The 13708-nt window shown below is 24.3% G+C and overlaps 3 protein-coding genes across 3 annotated transcripts; all 3 read left to right on the top strand. All coding sequences in view use genetic code 6, as the record gives it.

The window, feature by feature from the left end:
• Nucleotides 1–78: 78 nt before the first annotated feature.
• On the top strand, nt 79–2001 carry TTHERM_00285480 (transmembrane protein, putative; the record flags this gene model as incomplete). Its single annotated transcript, XM_001018562.1, has 1 exon — nt 79–2001. The coding sequence occupies one exon, from the start codon at nt 79–81 to the stop codon at nt 1999–2001; it is 1923 nt and encodes a 640-aa protein (XP_001018562.1).
• A 1108-nt stretch (nt 2002–3109) lies between these two features.
• TTHERM_00285490 (regulator of chromosome condensation (RCC1) protein) lies at nt 3110–9556 on the top strand (the record flags this gene model as incomplete). The annotated part of the gene is made up of 20 exons (XM_001018563.3): nt 3110–3182; nt 3279–3348; nt 3409–3551; nt 3618–3671; nt 3741–3863; nt 3931–4331; nt 4378–4539; nt 4603–4801; nt 4855–4971; nt 5028–5541; nt 5598–6501; nt 6557–7020; nt 7071–7847; nt 8031–8334; nt 8395–8465; nt 8533–8729; nt 8785–8901; nt 8956–9174; nt 9232–9343; nt 9394–9556. 20 exons carry the CDS (start codon nt 3110–3112, stop codon nt 9554–9556), a joined length of 5184 nt encoding a protein of 1727 aa, XP_001018563.3.
• Nucleotides 9557–9982: 426 nt separating this feature from the next.
• TTHERM_00285500 (alpha-N-acetylglucosaminidase (NAGLU)) lies at nt 9983–12860 on the top strand (the record flags this gene model as incomplete). The annotated part of the gene is made up of 2 exons (XM_001018564.1): nt 9983–10626; nt 10865–12860. The coding sequence occupies 2 exons, from the start codon at nt 9983–9985 to the stop codon at nt 12858–12860; spliced, it is 2640 nt and encodes an 879-aa protein (XP_001018564.1).
• Nucleotides 12861–13708: the final 848 nt, after the last annotated feature.

Genomic DNA, 13708 nt, shown 5'->3' on the forward strand with positions numbered 1-13708 from the left:
AAAGGAAAGAACTTTATTATTATAATAAAAAGACATCAGCAACCTTTTTTTAGTAGTGTTTTTAAGATTTTTATTTGAATGTTGCATCTAATAGTGCTCCTTCTATGCCACCTGAGCTATATTCAACTTGGAAAGCTAGATAGCACGATTCCCTAGCCAAAACCCCATCTTACTTTAACTTGCTTTATAAAGCTACTTGCATACATCCCATTTAACGTAGGTTTGTAATTGACATATTTCTAAAATGTAACAAAGCTAATTAGAGATTTGTTACTCTTTTGCTATATTATTGGCTAATACTATACATTTGATTATGATATTATTTATCGCCTTCTTGGATTTGAATTCTTTGTGATATTTGCTCTTCCTTTAATTTTAGAAGGCTGGATAGCTAATTCTCCTAACTTCATTCTTTACTTGCTGAAATTCTACTCTATGTATTTTCCACTTTTCATCAACTAATTTTTGCTTCATGAAGACCGTATGATATAAACTATATTTTTCTTTGCTATCATCGAAGTGCCATCTATGGCACACAAGAGATAAGATAGAGACTTACCTGAAATTAAAATGAATTCTTACATTTTTAAGTTAGTTTAACTTCCTAAAAAGTAAATAGCGATTTTACATTGTACAAAGAAACAAAGGAATGGTACAAATTAGATTCAGTTAGCAATAGCATGTTTTGGGAACTCAAACTAATAAAATACAGAGCAGGAATAGAATATCGTCGATAGCGCAAATGTGAATTAAAAAAAAGTATTAAACGACTTTGAGAATGCTGTTTAACTGAAAATCATTAAGAGCATAGATGTTTGTGCTAATACTAGCGAGCTCAATTACATCGAAAAGAATCATATCTTAGTAATATCATCCTGCTCTGACCTTAAAATCTATAATGCATAGAACCTACAGCTCCTAAGAGTTGTGAGTTTTCCTAGATCTCTCAAAAGACTCTCTTTTATAAATTACGATAGGTATTACTCATTTTTAAAGAAAATTAATACAAACGAGACAATTGTTTCAATAAACGATTCCGTATTCAATACAATAGCAAGCTAACATATAATATAATATGACGTACAGCCTGAAATAATAAAATTTATAAAATACTATTCGTCTTGTTGCAATGCTGAAAAGTATGTTTACATGTGCGTTCCATCTGATAGACTAAACTACCTAATTATAGTAGATGTTAAAGAAGATTATAAAAAAATGTCTTTGAGTAGCAATGATTAAAAAAATATCTAAGATAAAACTAATTAAGAACATAACAATATATAACAAATAGAATAAGAAAACGTTTAAAGTTTAATTAATTTGAAGGAATAACAAAGAGAAGATGAAGAATTTTACAAGAATGGAGAATTTCAAGATGAAGTTATTGAGGAAGATTACTCTGATTTTACTAATTATTGGGAAAATTCAATTGAAATAGACAAAAATATTATCAATAATTAAAGTAAAATTTTCAATCACATAGAAAACAGAAAAAATAAATAGCAAAATTAAAAGATTCTAAATTAGACAGAAGATGTTAACTTGTATGAGTATATATAAAAGAATCAAGGCTTTAATTATAATAAATCTGACTAAGAAAAAGGAATTAATGAGTACGTTATAGATTGTAGCGCTATCAAAGACATACTTGTTCATGAGCAACTGTTAGTAATTTCCTGTTCAGAGAATATTGTATTCTTTGACTTAAATCTTAGAAGAATAGTGAAAAAAATCTCTACTCTTAATTTTGATACAAGAGTTCATTGGATTAGAATTACTCCCTAATACACTTATTATTTGATCTCTAATGAAATTAGGGCTTGGATAGCAAAGCAGTCAAATAAACTCAATGACTTCTCAATTATTTAACATTTTAACTTTTATGATATTCAATACATATTGGAAAACAAATCAAAAAATTCTCTATACGTAATTTATAATAATACCCTCTATAAATAAAAAATAGCTGTCATAGATCTATCGCTATACAGTTCAAGCTGATAGTAAGTAGAAAATATAAATACTAATAAAATATCCTTATTTAATAAATAGTTTATTTCAAAAAATTTTAATGTATTTAATACTTTCATTATTTTATATTGAGCATTTAGTTAAAACATAATATTAAATTAAAAAAAATATATTTTTAAAAAATGAAAAACAAAGAATTTAATTCACTTTTAAAAAATAGCTCTATTTCTTGCTAAAATTAGGTTGAAAAGACTTTTGTTTAGTTTATTTTAATTGTTTTTTGTTGTTTTTTTTTTCAAAATCAAATTATAAAAATTTTAAATTATGAATAGAAAAATATTCTATTTTATACAATAATTTTTTTATTTTTATTTTTTTTCATTTTAATATTTTAATTTTGTTTTAAAATTTACAAAAACTAATTATAAAAGATTTTAGTGTCTAATAAAAACCTCAAAATTATTTATATTAATTATGATTATTTATTTGTTGTTTCAAATTTTTTTTTTTACAATTTGAATAATTTTTGTCAAATTGTTAAGAATATTTTGCTGCTTTTTTATTATCAAACTTTTAAAATTAAGAATTATTGTAGAAAAATATGCTTTTAAATAAATTGAATAATTTTATTTTGTTATTTTTTTTTGTTTTTAATGTTCAAATATTATATTTCATAAAAATTAAAACATAATTTTTGTGCTTAATAAAAAATGCAAACCAACTAATGTTACATCATTTAAGTTCATTTTTTTTAATGATTATTTGTTGTTTCAAAATTAATATTTTTCACTATAAATTATATTTAATTTTATGGAATGTTTAATTATAAAAAAACATGTTTTCAAAGCTAAAAGTGGAATTCAAACATAAAAAAAACACTAAAAAATACAATTTATCAATTTTTAAAGTTAATAGAAAAATTATTTTAAATAAAATCAAAAGTGATGCCCAAAAATATTTTAATTAAGACTATTTATTTTTATAGAATATCAGTTTTTCAATACTTAATACAGTTAAGCATACTATTAATATTAAATTCTTAAATTATTAATTAGTAGAAAGAAACTCCTTCCTAATTCACAATTAAATATAAAATATCTTATTTTTTAAATTAAGCAATTATATCTAGTTTTAAATTATGTTTGACGAATAAATATTGGGATCTGTAGTAGATACTAATGAGCATATTATTTAGAAAGATTAAACAGAATGTATAAACTTCTTATATTGCATTTATTTAATTTTAGAACAGAAATATTGCAATAGAAAATATATAACTATTATTATTATTTTCTTATAAAATTTAGTGTATTACTTTGGTTGCGAGCAGTATAAGCCAAATGTTATTAATGAACCTGTTCCAGATACATCCTTTGTGTAATAGCTTAATTGATAATAAGCTATTAAGAAATGTAACTTTAAATTTTATAAAAACAGATTAAAAAGAGTAGACTTTTCACAAAATCTTAATCGAAACGGATCGATGACGGTTTCTACAAAGAATTTAAATTAAAAGAAATAAATAAAAACAAATATTAGATCTATATATTCAGGTTAAGGATACACATTAGCATTAGATGGTATGATTCAATTAATATTTGCATTGAGCATTTGATAGCATGAGTGAGTTGAAAATAATTTTTTAGATAAATAGTAAATTTGGGGATTCGGAAACAGTATTGATGGATAGTTAGCGGTCTGTATGTAATTATTAATTTTAAATGAAGCTTTTTTATTAAATTGAATAATTTCTCATATAATTTAAATAGAATAGTCTAATTTATGTTAAAAATAGCCTATAAACATCACTAAATTTTTTCCTTTATTTTAAGGACATAAATTGAAATTTAGTATGATAAGTTGTGGTGAAAATTATTGCTTTGCACTAGGAAGTAAATACAATTTCTAACATATACTGTTTTGTAAAAATGTAAATATAATTTATTTTTAATATTTTAGATAACCAAAAGCTTTATGGTTGGGGAAATAATATACAGCTTAAGCTTGGTATTGAGACAGGAACCAAGCATTTTGTACCTCCAACAGACTTAACCACAGAAATAATTAATTAAAATTTAGATAGCATAGCTAATGAATTAATATAGGAAAATGCATAGTATTAAAAACCTTAAGTTGATAATAAACCATAGACACCTTAGTCAGTTTAGTTAAATAGAAGAAAGCCTAGTCAAAAAATTTAAATCAATTATGAAATATAGTAAATCATAGCTGGGAGAAGCCACTCATACGTAATAGCAAATAACAGAGTAATAGCATTTGGGTATGATCATAAAGGAAAAATGGGTATTGGATAACTGGAAGACTCTTTAGTTTCTCCAACAATAATTCAATTATTTGATGTAAATATTAATTAATTTAAATAGCTATAAATTAATTTTATAATAGAAAAGCATTAAAATATCTGGAATAAGTATTGGAAGGACACACACAGTAGCATGGGATACCTAAGGATCGATATATACATGGGGAGATGCAATAGATGGAAAATTAGGTCATCCTATTGAGTTTGGTAGTAAATTTTCTACAATCTAAACAACTCCAAAAAAGGTTTTCAATTAAAAAATTAAATATTTACAAATAAATTAATAAATATTTATTAAAATTAATTAGGTTATGTAGTTAAAAAATGAAATTGTTGTTTAAGCAAGTTGTGGAAATAATATAACTCTTGCTTTAACTTATAGAGGAGAAATTTATTAATGGGGCAAAGGAGAGTATTCTTCTAATTGCAATCCTAGCTTAATACCAAATATTATGGAGGCAATTAACCCTAAAAAGCTTGTTGTTTCTGACGGTGATATTCAAAATAGTAATTTAAAATAATAAATTAAAATATGTTTAAAAACTTTCAATTATTGATAGCAAAGTTTGTAAAAGTTGTCTGTGGATACACTCATTAAGCTGCACTTGATCAGTTTGGAAGACTATACACTTGGGGAGACATGACAGATGAATGCTTAGGCCATATTGAAAAATAAGGTAAATTTTAATTATTTAATTAATAATTTTAGCACTTATAATATGAATGAAAATAGATTTGATGTAACCTAAACTAGTAGCTGCTTTAAAAAAATATAGAGTTTTAGATGTAAGCTGTGGGCAACACTTTACAGTTGCATTGACAGTAAGTAGAGAGAGTAAGTTAGATAGTGATTTCTCAAAAAGATTTAAAGATATTACTTTGAATGATGCAAAGAGAAATATAAATATTTTATAATCGTATTAGAAATAAAAAATAAAACTCATTGATTTATCTTAGTCCTCTTTATCTCATTAAGGATCAAACTTAATAGATTAAATAAATTCTTAACTTCCTGATTTTGTCATTTAGTCTCCAATAAACGATACAAAAATAGAAAACAAAGACTTTGCTGGATAAATAACTAATAAAAATAAATCCAGAAAGTAATCGTTGAATTAGTAGTCATAAATTAAAGGAATTACAGGAGATTTTTCATCAAAGATTCTTCAATATCAATAACAAGAAAGTAGAAAATCCTCTATTAAAAACTAAGCTTTACAATAATTTGCTAATCTAGAATCTTAATTGTAAATTTTTTTATTTATTTATTTGAAATATGCTTATTGTATTTATTATTTAAAAGTTAAAACACAACACCTAAACATAATAAAAATTATTATTCATCAGGTGGCTTAATAGATTAAAAAACAAAAAATTAAATGGGAAACTTTTAAAGTGCTCAGATAAATTTCCCAAGTTCAACTAAAAAAACTAATTAAGCAGGTTATATATCTGAAAATATTATTAATGAATTTGGTTTGAATAAGAACACAAAGAGTCAATAAAGTAATACTAAGTAAAGTGATGTTAGGAGATCTTCTATACCCAAGAATTCCTTTTTTTAAAATTCAATAAGTCAAAAGATCGATGTTCAATCTAATGAAAGAGACAAGTTTAAAAGTTCAATTCAAAATAATCAAGTTGCTTTAAGTAGCTAGCCTTAATCTAATAGAAGAATAAAAATACTAACTCCAAAATCTGATTTAACTTAAGCTATGTAGGGACTATCAATTGCAGTGACTTAAGCACATAAGAGTAACCAGGCAAGTCTTTAATAAGGAGAATAAGATCTTGATAATTCATAAGCCATTTCTATTAGAGATTAGAATAAATAATTCTCAATAACAGAATTTGACGAAACAGAATCCTTCAATAATAAAATCTAAGATATTAGCCAAACTAAGTATATCTAGCAGAGTAACTTGCAAATCGAATCTCCATCTAAAGGCTTGCAAGCTCAAACACCTAAAAGAGATAATACTAAATTTAGTACAACTTCTAAAGAATTCTCTAATCAAAGTAAATAACAATACAACCTAGACTTACTTAATTAGCCAACTAAAAATGATTTGAATACAATTAGCAATTTTGATGATAACAAAGATGAATTTATGTCTATGTAAATTGAATAAAAAATGAAAGGAAGCTAATATAGTGTTATCGATATTTTGAAAAAGCACAACAAACACGAAATTTAGATTATTAGTGTAAACGCTTTATTGAATTATATTAATTTCTAATTAATTTTTTTTTATAAAAAAGAACATAGGAAATTTGAATTAAAAAGATGTTGCTTATTTGTAGTTTGACAAAGTCAGCTCAAACTTGTTTTAACTCGAGGAAAATGACCCTACTTATCTTCCAATTTAATAGCAAACCGAGGATGAATAAGATGAATTTTGGTAAAAGTTTGATGAAGAAAATAAGGCCACAACAACATCAACTACGTCTTATGCAAAAACATAAAACATAAAATCTATAAATGATATTATTCTTCCAAAAGTTAAAGCTCCTCCTAAATTAAAAAGTAAAATAAAAAAGACAAGTCAAGTGAGTGATTTTTAGATGGATGATTTTAATGTTAATAATTCTCAAAAAAGAAAGAATTAATAAATTCAAAGCGAAGTTCTAAAATATGAATACATAGAAATTGTTAAATAAAAAAGAGAAACAGAGCATCTTATGTATTTGTTATAAGACCCTTAATCAAGAAGTAATTTAACAAAGTAAATCGTTTATTTAGAATATTATAAAAATGCAATGATTTTTTTTAAAGAATGAAGATCAAAGAGATACAGGAGTCTATTAAAGAAGATAAAACTGAATCAAAGAGTTAATAAAAGCTAAAATAAGATATTGAATAGGAAATGTAGCCTGTTATTTTTATTAGCATGAAAGATCACCTATAAAAAATTAATGAAACTAAAAAAAGAAACAGGAAATTACTTGCTTAGAGTGATACTTTTGATAAAACTAAGTTAGTTTCAGATATTAAAAGGTAGCCCTCACCTAACAAGGAGCAAATTTTGCAGTAGATAAAAGAAAGAGGATTGCGTTTAACATAGTAAATTTAGTTAGCAAATATAAAAAAGGAAAAGCTTTTTGAAGAGAAAGTTCAGAGACTGAAAGAAGATTAAAAGAAGAAAGAAAGAATGCTTGCAAGCATTCAGGCTTTAGAATTAAATAAAAGGAGAGATTATAATAGGAAAATTTACAAGCTAATGGTTTACTTAAATGCAGAGAGAATATTGTAATTCATATAATAAACAGCTATTGAGGCTATTACATACAGGAGAAACATGTTTAAAATACATATGAAAGTCAGAGTAATTCAAAATGCTTTCAGAAAATATCTAATTCACAAACATGTCATGCAAAAAATGAATTAAAAAGTTGAGATTTTCTTTAAAGATGTTATTTTTAAGTATAAAATAAAAAAAAATATTAAAAGAAAAAGAAAAGCTTGCAAATAAATTCTTATGCACCTATTTCTTAAATCCTTAACCTAAAAAATTAAATACTAGCTAATGGTTATCCGCCGCTCAATAAAAAAGTACTTTTCTTAAAAATCTTATTTTAGCTTCATACACCATAAAATAACTTTTAAAATTAAAATAAAAAAAATTTTTCTTCTTTAAAAAGAAAGTAAAAATTAAAAATTATTTTGAATTTTAAAAATTAATTAATCTTTTTAATTTGGTATTGTTTGCAATATATTAATTTGATTAATTAATAGTATATAAAAATTTGCTGTTTGGACTATGAAGTAGACTTCATGGCAAATATCCTAAATAAGCTAATAATGGGATTTGTATGTTTCAAACATGTTCAAAATTACTGACCCAGAGGTTTTGGCTTTAGCAAGAAGAGGATTGCAAAATTAAGGTGAGTCTAAAAGCCCAAGGGTATAATTATCAGCTATTAATAGCATATCTGGAGTAGCTGATCAGCTTATGTAATATTCACCATAAGTATCATAGAAACAAAAAGTTGATATTGACAATAATGCTTTTATCAGCTTCAAAGAATTTAAAAATTATGTAAAATATTCTTATAATATGATTAATTTTATTTAAATATAATTTTATTTCAAAATTTAGATTAGTTTAAAAAAAAGAGTGGGAGTTATGAATTAGAGATTAGGAAATTAAAAACACGAAAAAGAGGAATTGTATAATCATTTTTAATAATAATAATAATAATAATAATTTAGTTAAATTAAATTTTATTTATAATAGCAAAGTTATTCCTAACTTTATTCCAACTACATTTGAAATGAGAAATTCAGTCGTGCATCAGACACTGACTAAAATGCTTACAGTTGCAGATAAAATTTAACAGTATATGAGCTTTGATCACTAAAACGACTCTCAGAATTTAAATAAAACCAAAAGCCAAGATTAATTTGATATTTTTTTACCTTTCACCGTTCACAGTAATAAGTTCAGTTAAATTAGTTAAAGCTAAATTTTATTCAATTAATTAAAAAGATTCTAAAATTATACTTGGATAAGCATTTCGTATTAAATATGAGAGCGAGCATATTCATCAAAAAATTTATCTGAGAGTAATTGAAGAAGAAATAAGGATTAAATATGATTTGATTAGTAAATTTAAAATTTAATTTTAATTATTTTAAAAAAAATATTTTAATTATTAAGAAAATCATATCCATTAATAGAGGAAATAATATTGTGATCTTGTTAAGGTTTATAAGCAGGATTTAATAAAATTTATTGAAAAAAATAAGTAAGAAGTGAATCTTGAAAGAACATAACTTATGCTCAAGATGAGTCCAATAAAATTAAAGCATTTTTAACTTCAAGAAGAATATTTATACAATCTTCAAGAAAGAAGAAGAAAGAAAGGAGCAAAACAATGTAGCAATTCATTTTATCTTAAAATTTATAATTAAAAATTAATTTTAATATAAATAGAGCTTATATTTTCCAAAGACCATCTCCCATTTTCTAGCATTCTAATGGAAATAGCTTCAAAAATGCCAAATGCTCCTTAGAGACCAAAGCTAAAAATAAAATTCACTATGAAGTAAACAAAAAATAATTTCAAATATATATAAATATTTTTTAAATAATTAGAATGTTTGAAGAAGTTTATTTTAAGAGCTACTATGAACAATTTGTAAGCACCTATACAAGATTTGCAGTAGAACAGAGAATAAAAACTCTTTCTTATAACCAGAAGAACAAAAGCAAATCTGATAAACTTTACAAAAAAGATGAATTAAATGAAGACCAATGAAATAATTTTCTTTAAAACTCTAAATTATAAAATTGAAATATAAAATTTTTGTAAATATTTTCAATTAAAATTTATTTGAAAAAGCCTTTTTTCATAAGAAATAATTGTATTTTATCTATATGTATTATTTTATTTTGTTGATAACATAGTTATATCACTTTGTGGAGGAAGGAAATACTTTGGAAATCAAAAAATAAGTTTCTAATTCTATATAAACAAAAAATTAAGTAAGCAAAAAAAAAAAATCGCTCACGCTGATTATAAATATGGCAAATATAGCGTCATTTGTTATTGGTACTTAAATTTGGAATGAAATATTTATTAAATATCAATTTTTGTTAAGTTGAGTTTAATAAAATCATAATAATAATTAGCATTTTTTAATTTTGGATATAAAAAAGTATATTAAAAATAATAGAACTAAAAATGAAAAAATATAAATTAGCTTTGGCAGTATTAATTTTATTTGCTATATTAGGTAATGTTTTTGCTAAAAGTTCACTGCAGGGCTTAAAATAAAAAAGTTCAAGTATTTAGGCTGTAAGTTTTCTAGCGTCAAGAACTTTGGGAGAAAGATTGTCATAGAATATTACATTTAATTTGATTTAATAAGATTTAAGTGTTGAAAGTAGAAATGAAACACAATACAATGAATATTTCATTCTATCCTCACCTTAGGAAAATTAGCTTGTTATTCAGTCAAATACAAAAATAGGGCTTTCCAAAGGGTTGTTTTATTTCATGAAAAATTACATGAACTCTTCAATATCTTGGAATGGAGATAATATTCAGCAACTTGAATATTTACCAACAGTTAGTGAATAAATTCGAATTTAAACTCCTTATTAATTCAGATACATGTTTAACTACTGCACTTATTCATACAGTTTGATGAGTTTTTGGGATTGGTAGAGGTGGGAGAGAGAAATAGATTACATGGCACTCTAAGGCATAAACATGCCTCTCGCAATCATTGGTACTTCTAAAATCTGGCAAAACACCCTAAAATAAATTAACTACACTGACTCTGAAATACTTGATTTTCTTCCTGGTCCTGGTTTTGAAGCATGGTAATTTAACTATTAATAATAAATAAAATGTAGATAGATTGATTTGTTGATATTGTATTTAAGATCAACATTTTTTACGTTTTTAATTAGATTATTTTTAAAATTCTTACTATAGAAAAGAAATACTATAGATTTTTATATTTTTTAATGTAATTTATTCCGTTTTTAAAACATAAATCTTCTTTCTATTTTGATTGAATATTTTAAATTTTTTTAATAAATTTTATTTAATGAATAGGTGGCTTATGGGAAATTTAGAAGGTTATGGAGGCCCAGTAACACAAGCCTACATTGATGGTTAATATAATTTGTAGAAAAAAATATTAAAAAGAATGAGAAATTTAGGAATGTAGCCTATTTTGTAGGGTTTTTATGGAATGGTACCAAATTCTTTAAAGGCTAAGTTCCCTCTTTCTAAAATATATGGCGATTAATCTTGGTTAGGATTCAGGAGACCTGCCTTCCTTGATGCAAATGATGAGTTGTTTTCAAATATAGCAAATATTTTTTATTCTGAATCTGAAAAGCTTTATGGAAGAGCTAAATTTTATGGAGGTGATCCTTTTCATGAGGGAGCTATCGTGCCTGGTTTAAATTTAACTTCTTAAGCATAAAGTATTTATAGAGCTATGCAGTATACTGATAATCCTAAAGATGAAAAAGTAAAGTGGATTCTCTAATCTTGGTAAGAAAATCCCTCTCAATAACTGCTTTAAGGTTTATAGAATGATGAATGTATAATTTTGGACTTAATGGCTGAAGCAAGATCTAAGTGGTAAACTAATGATTTTTCTGGGCATGACTTTTTATGGACTTCCCTTCCTAACTTTGGCTTAAGAATTGGATAATATGGAATGATTGAACAATATGTAAGCTAACCACCTTTAGCTTATAGCATCAAAAACTCTACAATGAAAGGAATTGGAAGTATCCCAGAGGGAATATTGACTAACGTTTTAGATTATGAAATTTTATTTGACAAAGCTTGGATTTAACCTAACTAAGATACAAATTTGACTCCTCGTCAGTAGGTATTGCAATATCTAGGAGATTTTATAAGGTATCGCTATGGAGAGTAAAATAATAAAAATTTATTCAGTGCTTGGAGTTTGTTAACAAATTCCATCTATAATAGCACAAACCCTTGGGATGGTCCTAGTGAAAGTGTAATGCTAGCTAGGCCTGCTTCTTATATAGATAAAGTTTCATCATGGGGAACTAGTTATATTTATTGGAACACAACTAATGTACTTGAAGCATGGAAATTATTTACTAACTATGTAAAGGAAAAGAAATAAAAAAATAGAAGCTAACATTTGCAAAAGCTAGAAGAGATTAATAAAAAACTTGGAAGATCTGATGATGACATGGAAGCATTTGTTGAAATATCTTAAAATGAAGAAAGAAATATTTTTAAGGACACCTTCTTATATGATTTGGTTGATGTAGCAAGATAAAATCTAGCAAGTTATAGCTATCTCCTTTATAACAAAGTAATGTTGGCTTTCAATCAAACTGATACAATCAAATTTGCTCTTTACAGCTAGCAATTCCTTGAGTTAATTAAAGACTAAGATTAATTACTCTCAAGTCGAAAAGAATTCATGCTTGGATACTATTTGGAGTCTGTTTCTAAATTAGGTACAACTGATTAAGAAAAACAAAATTTTATTGAGCAAATTAAGAGATAAATAACAGTTTGGTCAGATTTCCCTAGTGACCTTCATGATTACGCAAACAAAGAATGGAATGGAATTCTCAAAGACTTCTATTTACCAAGATGGGAGTTATATTTCAAAAGTTTACAATCATACATAGTTGAAGAAAACAAAAAATAAGAACTGGCATAACTTTAGTAACAGTAATCTGAGGAAGAAATTGAAGTGGAATAATAAGAAATAAAGTAAAACGATGAGGATTTAGTTAAATATACAAAGGAAGAATTACTTTCTGGTAAAAACATTAATTGGTTTGATGTTGAAATACAATTCTCTAAGAATAATATTACATACCCATCGACTCCATAGATATCAGAGTTAGAAATAAACTAGGCTCTCTTCTAAAAATACTATTCTGTCATTTTAGCAGAGCATATAAATATAAATTAGATTAAGCCTGCAGTATAAAAACAGTATGGAATAAGATTGCAACCAAAGTAACACTAAACATATACCTAAGTCAAGTTTTCTAAAGATAAGTAAAATACTAAGTCAGAAGAAACTTAGTAGATTTGAAAACAATAAATAACATTAATAATTAAATTATGAACTAAATTATCTTTTTTTGATTTAAGATAGAAATATTTATATTACTTATTTGAATTTTTGAGAATAAGAATTAAAATAGATTATCTATTTTATTTAGTAATTGTAAAATTTTTGTTTGCAAAATATTTGAAATTAAAATAGAAATTTATAAAATTTAATTTTAATTTTACTTGTGTCATTTTTAGTTCTAGAAAATATTCTTTAAAAAAGTTTAGGTAAATTTAAGATTATTTAAATAAAAAGAAATGAAGCAATTAAATAATTTGAGTAAATCAAATAAGACAAAAATACTATAATTCCATTTATCGATCTTAAATTTACTGGAATTAATTTTTTTTAACTTTTAGGAAAAAATAGTTAGTATTATTTGATTAAAAAAGGTTAGTAATTTAATTTAAGATATTTTGTTAAAAATAGAAATATATTAATTTTGGGTTAATATTGAGTTTAAAACATTAAAAAATTGTGAAATTTTAAATGAGAAAGTATTTCATTTTTTAATAGATTTATTTATAAATAGATCGAATTTATAATTTTAATTATTTTAATAAGCAATAGCATAATTAAATGATCAAATTTTATCATATTAAATAATATAAAATTCTTATTTAATTAAAAAATTTAATAATATCAATTAATACTTAATATAGTAATAACAAATTAATTGTGAGCGTTAAGATTAGATTATTTTTTTAGATTTGATCTGTTTTATTTAAATATTAAAAATAAATAGAATTTTGTAAAATACTTTATGAGATGCTTTTATTTTTGTTATTTTGAGCAAATTCGACAAATAATTCTATAATGTAAAAACG

The sequence above is a fragment of the Tetrahymena thermophila genome (genome assembly GCF_000189635.1).
Source record: "Tetrahymena thermophila SB210 genomic scaffold scf_8254594, whole genome shotgun sequence".
NCBI classification, from domain to species: Eukaryota; Ciliophora; class Oligohymenophorea; order Hymenostomatida; family Tetrahymenidae; genus Tetrahymena; species Tetrahymena thermophila.